This window comes from Megalops cyprinoides, chromosome 3 (genome assembly GCF_013368585.1).
Source record: "Megalops cyprinoides isolate fMegCyp1 chromosome 3, fMegCyp1.pri, whole genome shotgun sequence".
Classification (NCBI taxonomy): Eukaryota; Metazoa; Chordata; class Actinopteri; order Elopiformes; family Megalopidae; genus Megalops; species Megalops cyprinoides.
Genome location: NC_050585.1, coordinates 41489766 through 41509998, shown reverse-complemented (window position 1 = coordinate 41509998; position 20233 = coordinate 41489766). Strand labels below are relative to the sequence as shown.

Here is a 20233-nt window from a genome sequence, read left to right as displayed (position 1 = left end):
ATAAAGGGCTGACAATTCAGACTTAATTTATTTCTTCTGCAGCCTGAAGCTAAAACTAAGAATCACATTATATTCCCATCAGGGTATACCTTCCTGGAGGTAAAGGGTAGAGCCACGTGTGTCCTGGGTCATCCACTTTCCTATTGCTCCCAGCACCACCTGAAGGTCTAACAGGGTGATTGCAGGTCCTTCCTCTGGGCTCAAGACTGAATAATGGCCAGAAACCAGAATATCCCACCCCCTAATTTACAAACAGTGTTCACATATCACATACGAATCCAAAGCTTGAAGGTGAATATAAAACATACCAAAGGAATAATTATAAATAACAGCTACGGACCAATGGCATTAACTTCAAGTAATCAGTATGTCCCTGATACAATGTGGTTCATGTAAACAATATCGTAGGAAAACAAGTCTCACAGTTATGAACCTCACTAGTTTGTATAAGGCAGCAGCAGTGGAGGAAACAGATGAGGCCTCCAGAGGGGAAACAAGGCCTTCAGTCCCAATCTGGAGACCTTTTCCTGGTTAAAATAACAGATCTTTTCCACAGTACTTAAGGCCTTGCATTGCATTGTCTCAGAACCTCCTTGGAGAGGGAAGATGTGTTCAAGGCATCTGAATCTCAGGAATTCACACAGGAGCACGCAGGGAGGTGATGGAGAGCAGGTCATCACAAAAGAAAGAGGAGTCAAACATCTCACGCTCTTGCAGCAGACCAACCAGAGCTCAAAGACTGTGCAACCACAGATTTTTAAATATATGAACCAGATAGTCCAGCGCACACCACGTTGAAAATTCTGCCATTGTTGAAGCTATAGGTATTCTGATTTGCTGGCTAGTTATAAACATTTTTAAAGGGACAAGGTCTAAAACAGAACACCCATAGTCAACATTGAAAACAGACAGCACAGGAAAGTCATGTTAACTGAAATCTCCGAGATGGAGGACAGAAGGAACACTGGGGCTGAATATCTGGTCATAACAGAATGTCTATGACGGAACATTCCACACGGAGGTGAAGGGAAAAGGCAATGTTCAGAATATTGACAGTGACTCCTTCCCTCTGACTGGATAAAATAAGAGTGTCTCCTGCAGAAGGATGACAGAGGCTACCTCCAGTGTCCCACTTCCTCTTCCTGGAGCAGGGAAAGGCAGAATGTGCTCAAAATAACCCTCACGTACAGTAGTAAAAAAAAACACATGCAACCCAAACTATCAAAAATAGAACTCTGCTTTAAAAAAAAGGGGTGGCAGTGGTGAGGGTTGATTTTTTTTTCGCTTTAGCAATTAAAATAGTCACGTATCCTTATGGACAGCGTCTTCTGCATCTACGTCAATACAATCACCTCCACAGGATCTGCATCAGGGTTCTTGTTATTGGATTTGCACTTTTGTTTCCGGTGTCTTGGGCGGAGGGAGGGCGGAGCGGGGCGGACGGCAGGGGGTGGAGGGGTGCCGGGGGAGGGACGGGAGACAGGACGCTTCGGTTTGTCTCTGTCCTCCCTCGCCTGGCGTCACCTGTCAAAGCAGCCCGTGGCGAAGCCGTGGTGCGAGGCCAGGAAGCCGGCTCCGTACGCTGCTCCCAGGCAGTGCCGCGGCTCGGCCGAGACGGCCACCTGCATGGAGATCGGCCCCTGGACGGGCAGCGAGCGCAGGCCGGACGCCAGGCCCGGGTACGAGTGAAAGGAGCCCCCAGCAGCTGGACCCGACAGCGGGCCCGCCGCATGGGGCTGGAGGTAGTCTTGAGACACTGCAGGCCCCAAAGCCTGGGAGTCGCCTAGCACATGCAGTCGGGACATGGGTGCTGTGCGCTGGGAGAGGTGCGTGGGACCGTCTGCCTGGAAGAGAAGCTGTTGTGATGAAGAGGAGGAGGAGGACATGGAAGGGGGCAAGCCCTGGCCCTGGGCCCTCAGCAACCCCTGGCTGGACTGAGAGCTGGATTTAATCTTGTTGGCCTCTTTCACATCGTTGTCATGGGCCCTACAAAAAATAAAAATAAATATAATAAAAATAAGGAAAACATAAGGAAAGAGAAAATAAAACACCCTCAAATTAGTGTCAGCATTGCACTGTAACCCACTTGTACAGGGTCATACGGTTGAGAGGGCTCTTACAGAAGCATGAGCTGGATGCACTGGGACAGGTGTTCCCAGGTGTAGCCGGTCAGCAGCTGCAGGCCCACACTCCAGCTGGGGGAGATCTGCAGGCAGATCCGGGACGCCGCGATGCAGCCCGCCGCCACCTGGGAGGGCCGGAAACTCAGGAAGGCGTGGTCTGGGACACAGAGACACAGAGGCACAGAGACACGTGAGTGACGGACCAGCACCTCTCAGGCACTACATTATATTGCATGCATTTAGCAGCCGCTCTTATCCAAGGCAGCTTCCAGCACAAAAGAACGGAAGAGTATCCATTCAAGCTGAATGAGCAAGTGTCAGACCAGGCTAACAGCACTCCCAGGCCAGCAAGTGTGAGCATAACACTATTAAAGTCCTACCACAAGTTAACTTGTGCAACCTGACCAGACAGCCTAGAAACTGCGGAAAGGCAAGTATACACACTACCATACGAACTACCAGGCAAAAACACTGACCCATCTCATCTCTCTGATTAACGGAATGCCATCGAGAAGGCCTGTCAAAGTCAAAGGCCTTTCAAACCCGATTAGAGTTTACGCTGACAGTCACACTTTAGGAAGCAGCGTTTCCTCCCATTCCTCGATTTCCCTCCTGGAGCTGTTCCACCCTCGCCTCCACACTCCTCCCATCCCCTGCCCACCCTCTTCTACTCCATCCCCCCATTCTCTCTGTGGTCTCATCCCCTCTTCTATCCCCACCTCCCTGCCCCTCCCCTTTTATTCCCTATTCCACTCTTTCTCTCATGGTTCCTCCCAGCATGCCCTTGCCCGTCCCCTTCTTTCTCTCCTCCTCCCCCCTTTACTCCTCTGACACCTCCTCCCACTTCCTCCCTACCCCCTCCCCTCTCTCCCCGTAGCGACCGACTCACCCTGTAGGGACACCTCCAGGAAGTAATGCGTATACTTGTCCACGAAGGCTTTGGTCTTGGAGAGGGAGGGGAGGGGCCAGCCGTTGTGGCGGTCGCTCTCGTGCACGGAAGCGTGGAGGTAGTAGTCGATGAAGTGGGCGGGCGTGGGCATGCACAGGTTCCAGCCGAAGGTCTCCAGCAGCAGCAGCTCCATCCTGATCAGGTCGCGCTTGCTGAGCACCAGGTTCAGGCTGCACATGAAGCCCAGCGCGTTCAGCTGCTCCAGCTTGGGCACGCGGTCCTCCTTCTCCTCAAACTTACCTGGGAGGGAAAGGACACGTTACATTCCGACCACACGACATCATTCTTTATTCTACCAAAATTCCCAAAGCAGCTTCACCAACACAGCAACCTTACACTACCTGCTTACATCATCACAACAGGTTTTCAGCACAAAAGACACTTTAACTTTGAGAAGAGCTGTGCATGTACTGCAATAGCTTGTAAAGGGAAGTGCTAATGTACTAGTTGCCACTGCAAACAAAAGTAGTGGAGAATCCTGCAGTTACAGTCTGACGTGTTGTGCATAAATCAATGCCATTTTTAGACTCCAACAGGAATCCTCCATGGATGCAGCTTCTGGAGTCCTCTGATGTCATAATGAGGCATGAGAAGCTGTGATGTCAGTGTGGACAGTGGAACACAATTAGTCAGGATTGGTCTTGCTCAAGAGAGACCAGATCCTTGCCATACCTTTAAATCAGTAATTTCTTAAATTCACAGCACACCTTTGCAGGTGAATAAATAGGGCACACAAAGAAATTGTGTTGAAATAGACATGCTTAAAATGCCCTTTAATGAAATATCCAGTGTGTGTCTGTCTGTGTTTGTATAACAGCAGAAGCAGAAGCCTGATAACACAGGAGTGAGAAGGAAATGAGAAACCCTCATACCGGAAAAAAAATTTATGTATTTTATGTATTAGGTATTATAAACACCTGGATCACTTAACTTAAACAATGAAATAACACTTTATGTGCTGTACAACTTCATGTCTGTCTTCATGTTACTTTCAGCTTTTCTATTCCAACGCAACAGACGCTATGGTTACCATATGGGCATCCCATGTTAAATCATAAAATGTAACGAAAAAAATAACAAAAAAGAATTTGCTTCATGTAGCAGAAGACCCCGAGAGGGGAGAGAGAGTGCGTGATGAAAGGAAAGAGAATGAGGGAGGGAGGGAGAGTATGAATGGGACAGAGAGAGAGAGAGAGAGAGAGAGAGAGAGGGAGAGGGAGGGAGGGAGAGAGAGAGAGAGAGAGAGAGAGAGAGAGAGAGAGAGAGTGAGAGAGAGAGGGAGAGGGAGAGGGAGAGGGAGAGGGAGAGAGAGAAGAGCAAGAGGGAGGTCGCCAGGCAGGAAGCAAGCACAGAAGCCTAGAGGGCAGGAACTGTGAACAATGGAGCCATTGTCATTTCAGAGAGCCACTTTGACTGACGCCTCCTCCTCCTCCCTCTTCCTCCAGCGGCCCGGGCCGAGGCACATGCCGTGCCACAGACGCAGGGGGAAGCCATGTCAGCACCGTCACACCACGATCCCCACGCACACTCATTAGAAAAAGCACAGAGCTTGCGATCCAGAATGTGAAGGAAAGATAAAAACACACAGAGCATAAACGACAGTTGGTCATCACGCTTCTGTGGCAGGTACACAAATTAATTAATCACCTGACTCCATAAACCTCAGCGCTGCCTGATGGTTATGAAATGGGGACTCTGGGACGACTGGAAGCCGAGACTTCTCAAGCTGTGCAGTTCAGGATCAGATGATTTGTATGGCTTCAGTCATTCTCTAACATATTCATATATTCACAGCACAGATGCAAATGGTACTTGTGTCTCCTGATGTTTGCAATGCAATTCAACTGGTGCAGACACCAGATATGCAACATCAGGAGATACTTGAACATGCAGCGCAGCACAGCTCAGGGAATCATGATCTCAGCTCCCTTACCTAATCATAACTTAAATCTGTTGTATTAGTGTAGGGTACTATTGCACTTGTTGAAATGTACTATATCAGGTCTGTATCTACAATGCCACTAGTTTTTTCAGCACTGTGAGACAGACTGACACATGTTTAGATTCGGTCTGTCCTCTCCTGTGTCTGCCGTTCACGTGCCATTATCAGATGCACTTTTGTACTCTTGCTCTGTGAGTGGCTCTGGATAAGAGGCTTCCTCCTCAGCCGGGAGGGTACATGTGAAAATGTAAATGCTTAACAGTCACCAGGGCTGGAAAAATGCCTTCCAGCCTGGAGGATTCTGGGTACTGAAGCCTGGGAGGAGGGGGTGTGGCTTCAAGTGCGAGGGGCACCACCAGGGGTGTCGATGAATGAGGATGACATTTTAAAGCAGACCTATGTTCTGGCTCGAGAGGACAGCGAGGAATACATAGAGACCATTCTGAGGCAGGGAGAGAATTACAATATTCATATTTCAGTTATAATGCTACTTTAATACTCACACATCATCAGACTGTCTTTCGATTTTCATCTTCATTTTTTTGTGATAACAGTGCGCTTGAAGTTCATTACATGCTGAATCAGCTCTTGACATGCTGAAATAACTGTTCAGGGCAATGTTCACCAGAAATTAGTGATGAAGAAGTCTCCACCACACAGCATGCATGTGTATGTATACACACTATCACAGACATATTCTTTCCTTCACATATTAAAGTCAGACTTAGCTGTCACAAAAAAATCCACAGTATGCTAGTCTTTGCCAAAATCAAAGGCTGTGAATGAAACCAGTCTCATAAATGACACCTGACTCAGTCTCCTTTGGGCATAATCGTGGTTCCTTCAGGGGAAAACCAACCCTATCCACACTAGACCACCATTGTTTTGCTGTGAATGAAAGTAAAAACCGATGCAGGCACTTTATCACCAGCAATTTCTCAGCAATTGCACAAGCACTGAGCGTCAAAAACTGCTGGCGCTCTTTTGCTGTAAACAGATCCGTACAAACTCTGACCATGTGTAACACAGCCCAGTCGTATGAGCCAATCACGGCACTCCACACAAAAAGCCTATTAGCAAAGATTCTTTTTCTGACTCTCATGTGGTGAGGATATAGTCCCCCCCCCCCATTCTAATTTTATTACGTTTAAATGATCATTTTTGGCATGCATTTTGCTCATTCTCGTTTTCATTTTTAGCTCATGTCACCCATTATTTAGCCCACGCAGGGTGCAAAGACTCACACCCAGTCAGAGGAAATTTCATAGCTAGGATTTTACAGGGATGGTCACTGATGTGAATAGGGGTGGTTGACGGGGGGGGCCGGTTAGTGAACAAAGCTGGCATTTTGTAGCCGGCACATTTGATGTGAGGATGTCTAAAAAGCTGAGCAGCATGCTGGGAGGAGATCGTTATCCAGGACGGACGAGTATGTGCTGGTGCGGCTTTTCGACATCCGAAAGCAGCCCCGCAGTGAGGAGATTAGCACGGTCTCACCTCACCCCTTTGTGGGAGAGAGAGGGAAAAGAAAAGGCAGGGTGGTTAGGACATGTTTCCTTTCTCTCTCTCTCTCTCTCTCTCTCTCTCTCTCTCAGTTCATGCTAGCTGATGCGTGCAGTTCCGCAGCAGGTGTGCAGGTCTTTAACATGGACATTACAGTCCGCCATAAACCAGAGGCCTCGCAATAGATCAGCAACCAGGCAATAAGGATCAGAGGGCTCGATCCACAGCTACACAGCAGCACAGGCTCAGTGCAGCAGGCAATCAGGGATCAGCCTGTCCAGATCTGGGCCAATCAGGAGCCAGCCTGTCTGATCCTGGGCCAATCGTGAACTGGTCTGAGTGAACCTATACTGGGCGAAAATCAGCCCGTGGGCAGGAATCCCAGCAATGTCTCCCAGTCCATTTCCACAGCAGTAACTGACTGAGGCAGGCAATGGTGGCTCTTTGGCGCAGTAGGATCTTTGAGAATGGACCTTAACTACACCACCATTCTGGTTTATACATTAAAAAACATACACAGCTACACATTTCTGTGATGCTATTGCTGGAATCCAGGAAACTTGGTTTCCTAAAACTTCGTAAAACTAAGTCGCACAGCAAATCAATGGCAGTCAGATACATATTATACTTACACAGTTCAGCTAGTGAGCCCTTGAGCAAGGCACTTCAATGCATCCTCCATAACCAGCATCAGAACATATAAACACAAATACACTTATAAATGTAACCTGTAGGATCTATAAGCAGTCTCAAAGTAAGGCACCTGCCCAGCAAATGACTGATAAGCATTTGGGGTCAATGGTCGCAAGAAACTCCGCTGTCATGCAACTGTGAAGACTACAGAGATGAAACGCTCGGAGCTCGTGAAGGGTGGGCACGTGCTTGTGTGTGCCGCCTGCGTGTGTGTGAGAGAAGAGAACAAGGGAGAATGCACAGGGCGGGGGCCAGCCTGGGGGTGGGGGGCGGGGGTGCTCCACATTCTTCTCTGGAGTTCACCTGGAATGCGGGGTGCAGGCGGATGCAGTACCTGCATGCGTATCTAAGTGCAACCCTCAGCACGTGCATTCCACATCGCACCTCCATGGTGACGATGGTGGCTGGTTCAGTCGCCCATGGTGATCAAGAGGTCATAGAGGTCAATGGGACATAAGGACAGAGAGAGACACCTTCCAGGTGTGCAGGCATGCTTCCCATAAAGCACGCACTGAGTGATACCCCCACAAACACGCATGTCAGCATGCGGTTACTATACAAACGTACATGTGTGCACACATGCACATACATAAACACACACACTTCTATTTTTTTAACAACTTCACTGACTTCTGCTCACTCATATTCTGGAAAGCTGACAAGTGTGGCTGAATAATAGGCCTAAAACTGGTCGTGATGACAGAGCAACTCCATTAGAAATTACTTTAAGAAAATATATTTTTTATTTTAATTTAACCGTTTCCCTTTTATTCCCAAATGAAAAAAATAAGCAATGCAGGCTGGGGCATGGGGGGGGTAGACTTCCTGTTCTGTCTCTAAATTCCTTTCATCTCTCTGCCTTCTTTTTACAAGAGGTGTTAAATTGGTCACAGCTAAATCCCCTCCCTGAACCCTGCCCCCCCCACCACTTTTTCCTGAGAGGCTACCCCGGCTCCTCGAATGACTCCCCCCTGACCTCTGACCCGAGGAGCTCATGCCTGGGTGCTCAGACAGGGCACCCCCAGATCAGAAGCCCGGGGTGTGACAGTGTCCCCCAGGGTGGAGGTCTTTACAATGGGCCAGGCAGGGAATACTAATCCCCCTATAACATCCCAGCCGGTCCTTCCCTCAAACCAGGCCTTGAAACCACACAAAAACTCACAATTCTGATTGCTTGGTCTTTCCCCTTTCAATTTCATTGATTTGAATCACACTGCTACACTTTACCCCCCTCCAAAGAGAATGTCCCAAGGAGCTGTTAAACAGCCATTTATGAAGAAAATGCAATAAAGTGCAATTAAATGGCCAAATTAAATTATTTTTTATTAAAAAAAGTTTTTATCAGAACAGATTTAAAGGGAAAAAAAGAGCAGGAATCATCATTTAAATCTATACTGCGTACTGCGCATTTTTTAATCGTCTAAACTGAATTAATTTCCTTGCATTATCACCAACCCCCTGCAAGGGGCCTTCAGGCCCGCTAATCTGCATATCGGCAACCTGCTGAGTGTTTAAATACACCCCTCCCTCCCCCAACGAGCCCCATTCCGCAGGGGCAAAACATCAGCAGCCAGCCTGCCTCCAAAAACTCTGCTTCCTCCTTCTCCAAACCCCACAGAGAACTTTTTACGGGAGCTTTCCTCCAGCCCGTTTAAACGTCTTTAAGCTTTCCTCCCAGCCTGTTGAGCTGTCTCGGCAATTACTTCCCCTTCTCGAACATCAGAGGGATTTCTAATGTGGCATCAGCTAATACAGTACTGTGTTATGGACTGACACATGTCCCAGTGTGGTCTGTTGGTGTCTGTATGTGCTGCTGTTTGTGTGAATATTCAATAAACTTGTTTTGTAACTCCCTCGCCACGTTGTCATTTCACATTACATTACATTATTATGCTCTCGATAGGAGCATCCACTAAGGGACAAAACGTATAAGCATACTGCACTACCATTGTTGTGAAATCACCAGAACATTCAAGTCCCGTGAAAAGGACAGGTGGTTAGGATCAGGCGCTGGGAAGAGCCTATTAGCAGTTTCCTCGTGCACGCCACTTTAGGAAGTCACAAGCCCCGAGCCTGCCAGGGGGGAAAAAAAAGAGAACGATCCCGCAACTGTAGCCTGAGAATCTTCAAAAAAATCAATGTGGGGATGACAGGGCCGTCTCACCACACTGCCTGTGGGTGTACGTCAGACTACCATAAGTTGAGTCGGTGTGGTGCTGGGTGGCTGTGAGCCTTCCCAGGCCTGTGCTCTGTGCTGTCTGAGCAGGCCAGCCAACCTCCCTCCCCCCCCTCCCCCCTCCCGATGGAAAGGCAGTACCCCGCTGCTGCTGGGGCCTTTTGTTTGCAGCAGGCTTGAGGAGCATATGGCAGGTGCCCCACTTCAAACGGCCGCAAGTCTCACAGTGAGGAGTGTCCTCTGTCCCTGGGCTTTCAGACTGCACCACTACCATAAGAGCACACGCACACATGCACACACACACATACACACATGTGCACACACAAACAGATACACAAACATACACTCACACGTACACACAAATACAATCATACACACAGACACACACGAACAAACATACACTCACACATACACACACACACACAAGCTAACGCACACAGACACACACTCACACACGTGGAGGTGCACACACACAAACACACAAATGTATGCATACACATACCATATAGGTCGACTCAAACACTCATAAAAACGCCAAACCCCAATGACCCACAAACCCTCACTCTAGCACAACATACACACACACCCCTCCTTTCAAAATCTCCCATCGCCCTCACTGTAATACACCATAAACACGCACACGCAACTCAGCACAATACCACAGTACAGCCATTCATACTGAATAGCTTCCATCTCCCAGCACACAAACACAGACATATCCTTCACCGTGTCACTGACCTGCTGCTGTCGGAGACAAACACAGCACCATTCAAAGCCATACAATCTCTCAAAACATCAAAACAACACAACATGCTCCAAATCTACACAATCTCTCATTTACACACAATAAATATATAAAGGACCATCGCCTCAGGACTCATCTCAGCCCACCATATCTAGGCCACAGATGAACCAATCATGTGAGCAGTCAGGCCTTTTACTAAATAATTAAGCTTCCATTTAGAGCTACGTCATATCAATGTCATAATAAAAAAATAACTGAGGACAAAAATTGATTTTCATACCTCTTATCTTCTTCCCTGCCCCAAAGTAGGATTATAACTTTTACAGTCATATGTTACACATAATAAATTCAGTAATGTTAACAGGCATAGACTTGGCACTTCATTTTAGTTTAAATGGCTTAACACATCACACGATTGCAAACTGCCTTTTAAATATTTTAAAACATCCGCCAAATTAGCATGATGGCTATTCTGCAGTGTTGTGAATCAAATTTCACGACTGAAACTGAGCATTCCTGTCAGAGATTTCTCCCTTTAAATGCTCTTGCTGACAGGAGGTCAAAGGTCAAGGCCATGTCTTGGCAGACAGTAAAGGCTTACTTGCTGTTTGTGTCACATATTGTATTGTGACGTGTTTTGGATTCTGTGATCTAGTGATTGTGATGTACAATAGTATACTTGGCTTCCCTTGTCTAGTCAGATTGCACAAGTTAACTTAGGGTAGGGCTTGAATAATGTTATGTTCACACTCACTGGTCTGGCAGTGGTGTTAGCCTGGTCTAACGTTGTTGCTCATTCAACTTGGATACACTTCTGTTCTTTTGTGCTGGAAGTCGCTCTGGGTAAGAGCGTCTAAATGAATATAATGAATATAATGAATATAATGTAATGTAATGTAAAGCCAAGGCAGAGTCAAACTTTATGTTTAGTGTGAATATTAGTGTTTATACTGGTACTACCTGGTAACACTTTGGGAGTATAACCAACACCCAAAAATAAACCAGACCAATGAAGGAACAATGTAAAAACAGCTCAACAAAAGCTCTTACCCTACATAAAATTAGGTCACAGTACAAATAACAACCATCTTAGTTAATGATCAAAACAAACTCACACTCTCTTACCCAGAATTTTTTTTTAGGTAGTGGTTGTGTTTGATACTCGATACGTTCATTTTATTTGGAGTTTTCCCAAATGCATTCACAGAAAGATTAGCTGCGGCACAGCCAGAGCCAGACCACTGAACTGGCACATTCTCAGCAGTGTGTTTGGTGTCCACGAGACACACAGAGGAACAAGCAGAGACACATAAAGGAAAGAAATGACACCGTGGTTTTAACTAAATACAAAAAGAAAGAGGTCATCATCATGGACACTGAAAAGTAAACAGCTTTGTTAACACTGTACGCAAAATTTGGTTTGACAGCAAACAGAATAGAAAAAAGGTGATTTATGGGGGAAAAAATGCAATGAATATTTTTCTCCCTCTAAATTCTATTTTAATTTATTTCAACAAGGATTAGACCATCTTTACCAGCTTCTCATGAATCTTTCACCAACAGCATTACAGCTGAATCAATTTAGCCACAAGGACATTCATAGGAATGTTCTAGAATAAACAAGTGATACAATAAGCGAAAAGGGAGACTGGTTTCAGTCAAACAGGCTGTGAGCTGCACTGGCATGCACAAAACACTCAAACTTTGTCTATTCCTGTAGCCATAGACTCATCCTGCCATTTCCTTCCTCGCAAATGGTATGAGCCCGTTCTTCCTCTCACTTCCTTTTTCGCCTAGTGCACCCCTAACCTCTCGTGCTATGCTCCAAACTGAGATAATGTATGTGCAACAGACAAGCAATCAGAGGAAGCAGGTGGTTCAGCCACTCAATCAGAATGCAGTGGGAGTTTCTCGCTGCATATGAGATAAATAGGCTACAAGCAAGACTTCTCCCAGTGTGCCACGTACAGTATATTTATCTCAGTTATGCCCCTAACTGTATGGTAAATATATTGGTTGAAGCAGGCCTGACATGTGACTCACAAGTGAGGCTATTCTCATAGCTGTAGTACTTAGGTACACTCTACGGCCACAGCCAATCAGAACACAGCTGCCATCCAAATGGAGGGAGCAGCTTCAATTAATGTTTGCATAACCTTTAAGACAATGTGTGAGGAACAACAGAACACATGGGTGTTAAACACACACCAGAGATCAGTGCAATACCACATTACAATACAGTACACACACAAAACTGTGTACAACACTGTATAAAGATCTGCACTGTACTGCAGAGATCAGTGGTTCCCATCAGCAGTTTACTCAACAGTACAAGTTGGAGACCATCACACAATGTGGATAGTATACTGTGGTTTGAGGACAACAATGTGCACAACAGTAGACAAGCATGTTATAATCTTTTGCATGCTAAATGTCTGGCTCAGTGCAGTCAGCTGGGAGGGCTTTAAAGAGTGCAGCGCTGGGGCAAACCACACCAAGGTAGAAATTTAGCATTCTTCAGGCCTGCATAAGTCCTGCTGTAATCCTGCTCTCAGAAAAAGTATTCAAGTATTCATTCATCAACACACAAGATGGGAGTCAGAACTCTAAAAATAACGCAGGCCAACATACCCTTAACTTCTATCCTATTAATCCCCTCCCAACCCCCCTATCCTTACCACCAATCATCTGACCCCTTCACACACAAAGGCGCACAGTCGTCGTCGGCGGCGCCCCCTCTCGCACCCCCCCCCCAGCCCCCAGACTGCAGTGCGTATGTAGGTCTCTCCGTCTAACGGCTTCATTAGATTAATTACCCGCTCCTGAGCAGTGCGCAGGCTGGGAAAGCTGACAGCCAGGTCATCAGTCAGCAGGGCCAAAGCGCAGGGCACATCATCAGCCTGGCAGTGACTGTTCGGCCTTATAAACAAACTCAGCATGAGTTATGGCACATTCCCTCTCTCCCTGCTCTGTGTGTGTGTGTGTGTGTGTGTTAGACTGGTGAGCAACTGTGTGTGTTCATCTGGGGAGTATGTGTGTGTTTGTGTGGTCAATGAGTGTGTTTGTTTTTCTGGGGAGTGTGTGTCTGTGCGTGTATGTGTATGTATGTGTGTGTGTGTGTGTGTGTGTGTGTGTGTGTGTCTGTGCATGTGCGCACGTGCCTGTGTAACTAATTCTGATACTAACCAAGTGTGCATATGCCCGTGTAACTAAGTCTGGGATTGAGTGGATTAGACTTGTAATGTGCTTTTTCTGAGTGCAGGGCTGAGCCCTACAGCACCGGTTCAAACCCACCCATGATATCAGCCAACAACAACCAGGAGCCCATCGCAGCATAACGAATTGGTAGGGATGGCTATATACACCACTCTCGGCGCCCTACGGCTCGTTCGGGCGCACGGGCGCTACTCGGACGACATCAGGGAGAGGCATCTGTTCACCACGAAACATTTCATGCGTGTGTATCACCAGAGCATGTTGCAGTGAGACGAGCCTAATGCATTACTGCCTTTTCCAAAATGCTTGGTTGAAAACAGGGGGGTGGGGGGCTGGGTGGAGCTACGAATCCTACTCCCCAAATATGGGCATGAGCCTTCAATCTTTCAGCTGCATTTTGTATTTATTTGCATAGCACCAGCGACCTACATAGATCACATTTATACATGTTTTCCATTTACATCTACTGAAGCATGTCTGGTCAAGAGCGTGGATCGATGGTGTAAACAACACTAGCTCACCAGGGACGTAAACCTACAACCTTCCAGACCCAAACCAAAATCTATCTGACCAATCCACAGAAACCAGGAAGGAAACGATCAGTCATCACTCTCCATTTCATTCACAAACCCCAATCATTCTACAAGACTGTGTATCCCTCTCTTGCTTATCTCTTCCTTATCTGTGTGCAGGCCACCCCCATTGTACGCAAAGAGAGCTGACTATAGCTAATTAGCCTAATGCTCTCACAATCAAGACTGCTCAATCTAGCCTATGACTGTGGGCCAAATTACACAGCTGTTTTGAATAAAAACGACGCTACGTATCTCTATGTATGTTTAAGGGGTATAAATTTGATTGCACTTTGACAGACCACTTATATGAATGCGTTTTCCCCAAAAAACCTAAAAAGTGCACTTCACAGGCACAGAATATGGGAACCCACAGCACTGCATGAACTTAGTTGTAGAAACTGTTTTACAACGTTTCTGTTCTTTCTGAAGTGTGATTGCAGTTTTTTTCCTCATCAGTGTGGTCTGACTAACTCCCCTACTTCCCCCCCCATCCCCCTCCATCTCCCTCCGCAGGGGCTGTAATTACCATGCTGGGCTCTGGGAATGCTCTGCCCCCCCCCTCGGGTGTGTACACGTGATAAGGTCTCTCAGTACAGAGGGGTCTGCGGCCCGGCGGAGGGCATGGCCTTCTATATACACAGCTGTCAGGGAACACAATGAATGAGCCGAGCTCACGCACGCGAGCTGGACTCATACACAACCTCGTGAGACAGGCGGCCGAACACTCCGCAGGCTCAGCTGCAGCTCGATTCGGGTGCGGACAGCGAGGTGCGACTCTGACAAAAAGCTTCCACTGCGCCCAGCAGAGACGAGCACACGAGACAAGCCTCAGATCAAGGGATCGAGGGAAAAGCCGGGCGAGTCTTCAGCAATGGCACTGAATGCGCAATCACCCTGAAAAAATGTGCCCCCTTCTCAGAAACCCACTGTTCTCGGGTGCAACTCAGAGTTGGGAAACTGGCCCAAGAACATCCAAGGAATCACAGCAGAACTGCAATCTAGAGTATTTGGACACCACACAGGTCAATCTAGAGTTCTACAGTGTTTGGACACCAGGCAGGTGCAAACACTAAGACATGGGCTCACAGGTGCGGCGGGGGGTCACTCACTGGCCAGGAGCAGGCAGGACAGGGCGATGACGTATAGCTGCTTGACCGCCACATCATAGTGGTCCATGAAGAGGTCCAGCAGGTAGACGGCCAGGTGGCGCGCCGTGGGGCACAGCTGGTAGCGGTTGCTGAGGATGGCCAGCAGATCAGCAAAGTAGCGCCGCACGCCAATCTGTGGGGAGTGGGCCCGGTACGCTGGCAACTTCAGCTCCTGTGGGAGAGGGAGAGAAAGAACGATGAGACAGAGAGAGAGAGAGAGAGAGAGAGAGAGAGAGAGAGAGAGAGAGAGAGAGAGAGCGAGTGATGAGGCAGACAGAGGAGAGAGAGAGAGAGAGAGAGAGAGAGTTCAAACAAGCTTTATAGGCATGACCACAAACATGTACTGCCAATATTGCCAAAGCAATTTTAATTTGAAGCCATCTGAATTCGAAAATCTGTCATCTGAGAGAAACATGGTCAGGAAAGGGGCATGATGACAAAAAGCTGAAGGAATGAGTGATAAATGGAACAGTTCAATACAAACATGTTGCCCTGCTGTAGCTCAGATCTGACCCTGAGCTTTCATCCACAAACCAACCCGTTATTTCTGATACATTTCTCTCCCCCTGCCAATACAGAATCCCATACTCACACAAACAAAACCCAACTGCACGCTGGCAAACACACTGGCATCAATTTTTATGAGGACCAATCAAAAAAGCCAAGCACATGCTTACATTCATTGCCATACTCTCTCAATAAAGTCATGCAAGACGTGTCTGGGTTTCAGCCCAGGCTGTGTGCTCCAGGGCCAACCTGCCTACCAGGTGGAGTGGGACCTCCGTAACCATGGGAACCCACAACCGCTTCCCCATCCAAACAGCACAACCACTAGAGAGGCATCCACCAACATCACTACTTTAAGATCTGCTTGACTGATATAGGGGTAAAAGGACAAATCACAGGACAGTGGCCAAAAAAGGAACAGAGAATATGATGTTGATTCATATAATCACTTTTAACGTCACCACAGTGGATCTCTCAAGATCTCTCAGATATTCCAATATCTGTTTTCAAGATTGAAGACATCACTATGAAGCTGTGTCAGTGAGTGGCAGCCCACACAGTAAACCTCGTTAGATGTTAACCCCTCTCACATGAACTGTGGCAACCACGATATGTGGAAGGCTGAAAGTGGGCTTTTAGGGGTGCACAAATCCGTACCGTGGGGGTGCAGACCCTCTGTGCTCTCTGGGAGCCCTCACAGACACACTCACACAAAGACACAAGTCAATTCACCATTGTGAAGGAGGGGGACATTCCTAATGACAAGAATGACCTTTTCTGAGGGAGACAGCTGCTGCTGCAACTCTATACACACCCCTGACACCCCCCCCCAACACACACACACACACACACAAACCCTAAAGGCAACCCCCAATGGACAACCACACAATTCTGAGAGAATCAAAACTGAGATCCCAATCACACAGCACAAGAACAAAAAAAGGAATGTAAACCCTTCCAGACAAGTAAACCGATAAAATTGAGATATTTTTGTTTTTCAGCTGATGTAAGCTTCTGATTCATGTTGCGTGAAATAGATAAAGCTTGCATCACATTAAAAACCACACAGGAATACACACATATGCACGCACACACACACATACAGAGAAAGCTAAGCAATGTCCTCCTGCTCATTTAGACTTATGAATTAAAAGATACAATAATCATAATCACAGTCAATTGTTGGGATGGTTCAGATACCTCCATTCAGACAGAGCTCCAGCAAGGGTAGCCAGATGTAATGATGGCTACTGAGGTGATGCATTTATACAGGACGGCACCCCAAAATGGAGCATGCATCTCTGTGTGATCTCTTTAAAAATGTAACACGGACATGTAATCCATGCATCCGTCTTTGTTAGGTACAGGTGAACACACAGGGAGATAGATTAGGCTTTATTCAGAGGACCAAGCGTAACAAACCATAATACCACAAAAAAACAAAGCAAGGGTTCTACATTTAATCTTCCTGTTTTATCTTCACTCGAGAGACAGGGACAAAGATGCACACAATTTCATTCTGTTTTAAAAACAAGGCTGTATTCACTAAAGGCAGTACATATCTACATAATCTACCCACACTGCCACAATGTTCACCTCGTGACTGAAAGTCTGCTTTTTAAAGGAAGACACTTCTTTTTTGACTCTTTGACTCTTCAGTGATCCTCTGACAGACCTGCTTATGTCCCTGTGGTTGTAAGGGGTGATTGTCTTGGATTGATGTGCACACTTATGCTAAAGAGGAGGGAGGCGAACAGTCTTCTGGAGTTGGAACAGCTCTTGACTTGAGTCTGTCCTGAGAGAAAATGTGAAAATGTGTTATCAGCCATTTAAAACAGCTGATTAACAAAAAAAACTGTGTGTTTGTGCCATTCATGATTCAATTGCCATGGTGATCCGCCAAGCCAAACGTAGCTGATCCAAGTGAAAAGGAGTGTACCGCTCTCAGAGTAAGACGACAGGATGTTCTGCGGCCGAGACCAGCTTCTGACCTCTCATTTCCGCTCTCTGATTCATATTCAACGGCTTATGAAACAGACGTAGGGTGGAAGCCACGACCAGACTAAGTAGTGACTTGCCCAGGAGAGAACTCCTGTGGGTGAACTGTGCCTTCCATTCTGAGTGTGCTTACATCTTTTTCCATGACAGGGGTTGCTTTCATCAAGAACTGAAGACAATGGCACCTTTTCACTTTAGCTGCAAGGGTCTCTCTAGACATTACATCTAATTTCTTATTGTGAGTCTTTCATGACTCAAGTAGTGATAAGCGTAAACATCTCTTATCGCTACTTAGCGTGAAGGATTTGTGTCAAACATCTTCAAACTGACGAGAGCATCTGTCAGGTTTCCTTGAAAAAGAACTGGGTTGAAACATTCTCCCTTTGTATGTACTGCTAAAATGAATTACTATCAAGGGGAGATAGTGTGGGAACAAAAATGTCTGATTCACAGAGAGACAGAGAACTGTCCACACTATTCCCACAGATCAGCAATTTTCATGATCACACATGCAAAGACATTACTTATCCCTCATGACATGGGGTGAGTGCGTTATACAGAGCATTCATAGACTGACAAAACCAAATGACAAACAGTCAAATCCACCACGCTATTCATGGAGAAAGCACAGTCATTCGATCATTCCCTTAAGGGGACAACGTTCACCCGGACAAACAGACAGCCGTCTGCACTGAGCAAACTCTTCTGGTTGCCTACCAGAGCCAGCTGGGGCCTTTGAGTAATTTGCCCTGTGTTTGTACACACAACAAACCTGTGTCCTATTTGAGCGGTTGCAACACTCAGTTGACAGTGTTCAACGAATCGAGATTGGCTGAAGCCCTGCTCGAACTGTCCAAGTCAATCAAGCACCGTCATCTTGTCATCAACTACCAATCCTGACACCTCCGCTGAGGTTATTTATTTGGAGGAAAATCAATGCAGACTCGCATGTAAACAGTTGTTGCAACAATCTGCGTGTTATGGGCGTATGTCTAAACACAGCGACACACTATGCACACGCCCTAAAGATTGTCTTAAGAGATTGATGTTTTCAAACGGACGTGTAACATCTCGCACCTCGACATCAAGGAGCGTTTCCGGTCAGTTCAGATCAGACAAACATAAGCCAGCGTCGTGTAATCGCAGACTGAAATCAGATGATGACAATAACGTGTAGGATATGTAGGATTAGCTTTGCCGAACTGATCTGCACACAAACACAAACACACACACGACGGTTGACACCAGATTGCGATCTCTGCTCAGGTTACATTTTGAAAGCGCGGTGCGCTCACCTTGATGCGAAGCGCTTGATGGATATCCGCGGCGAGCTGGCTTTTCCACCATTCCGCTTCCGTGTCCATCTTTCCCATCCAGGAGACGCGAAAAGGACGGAACTTCTACCCTGCGGAGATCGGTGATCGTGGGGTCTGTCAGAGTGCGGACTGCGCCTCGAATGGATCGCTTAAAAAGACAAATGTACAAGTTGTCGACCGATCCAATTTACTAGTTCTCTTTAAAGTCAAACAAGGATGAGTGGCACCCTGTCTGAAAACCTTGGAACAACACAGACCTTTATAAGGCAGATCTGGAAGCTAATTTAAATATTGAATCCTAGCTACGTAAATGCATTCTACAATCAGTTAACACAAATAGGTATTTAAGGCACAACATCTTGTAAGCCAGAGAAACTTCCACAGAAAGCAGACCCACGAGCGATTTGAGAAAAGCACGCTTCGTTACCCCAACGAAGCCCAAAAAGCGTGCTCGCTCCTGAACTTTTCCCAATGATACGTATTTGCACTGTCGTCTCGCTCGAGTTCGCGGACCTATGGCTTCGATAACCTTAAGCGCAGTTTGGCTTTGATGTTTATCACTCTAACAGAAAGTGCGCAACTTACACATTTATCAATATAACTAGTCCAGCTATTTAGCGTGTAAATTCTCTGTCCATAAGAGAGCATATCTCCGATGGTTATTTTTCTTTCCACGCTTTGACTGTTGTTAGCTACATCTTCATGTCAACCCTACAAGATGGGTATCGTTACACTGACGAGCAAATGTTGCTGTCTAATCAATAGGCTACGTCGTTTTTTATTGAACAAGCGCGAGAAACCAGCACATTTAATACCACAACGCTCGTTTTCAACTGCAAAAGGAAGCAAGCGGACACAATGCCAAGCATCCGAAACCGCTCACCCTCGCCTTACCGCAGAGACAGGAGCGCTCCGGACCCCCTTTGTTTCAGACCAACAACATCCTGGAACGATAAATCCCTCGTCGGGAGTTTATTGCCACCTTTGGCAGGGGAACTGAAGGAAGACGAACGTCCCTCTGTGCAAAACACAGATCCAAGACACTACAAGAGTAGTATCTGACTGTTTTTGAGTATTTTCCACTGTCTCCACCTCTCCCCGCAAGTCCTTTCGCGAGGTTTTCTCAATGAAAGGGGAGTAGATAACGGCGCTGTTGCGGTGAGCAAACCCCACGACCAGGGTTGCCAGCGTTGGTCTCAAAATCCCAAGCCAAAGTGACGTCACGCACCAACCAAAAAGCCCATGCCGTGATGTTTCATGGGGAAATATACGAGCCCAATTCTCAACTGCATTCGATTTGGAAAAAGGCATAAAAATTTAACTGGCAGCTGGCTTCTGACAA

The 20233-nt window shown here is 46.8% G+C and overlaps 1 protein-coding gene across 1 annotated transcript; it reads right to left on the bottom strand.

Annotated features, from left to right (window-relative positions):
• Positions 1-1442: 1442 nt before the first annotated feature.
• LOC118775400 (cyclin-J-like) lies at positions 1443-19841 on the bottom strand. The gene is made up of 6 exons (XM_036525305.1): positions 19786-19841; positions 18871-19039; positions 15032-15242; positions 3013-3312; positions 2121-2280; positions 1443-1986 (listed from the first exon to the last, which is right to left on the bottom strand). The coding sequence occupies exons 2-6, from the start codon at positions 18946-18948 to the stop codon at positions 1521-1523; spliced, it is 1215 nt and encodes a 404-aa protein (XP_036381198.1). The 5' UTR covers positions 18949-19039; positions 19786-19841; the 3' UTR covers positions 1443-1520.
• Between the last annotated feature and the right edge of the window lie 392 nt (positions 19842-20233).

Excerpts from the sequence above, each read along its gene's own strand:
- LOC118775400 (XM_036525305.1), bottom strand. The coding sequence starts at position 18,948 with ATGGGAAAGATGGACACGGAAGCGGAATGGTGGAAAAGCCAGCTCGCC. Across the intron at positions 2,281-3,012 it reads CCTGGAGGTGTCCCTACAGG|ACCACGCCTTCCTGAGTTTC; the intron begins GTGAGTCGGTCG and ends TCTGTGTCCCAG. Across the intron at positions 1,987-2,120 it reads TGCATCCAGCTCATGCTTCT|GGCCCATGACAACGATGTGA; the intron begins GTAAGAGCCCTC and ends TATTTTTTGTAG.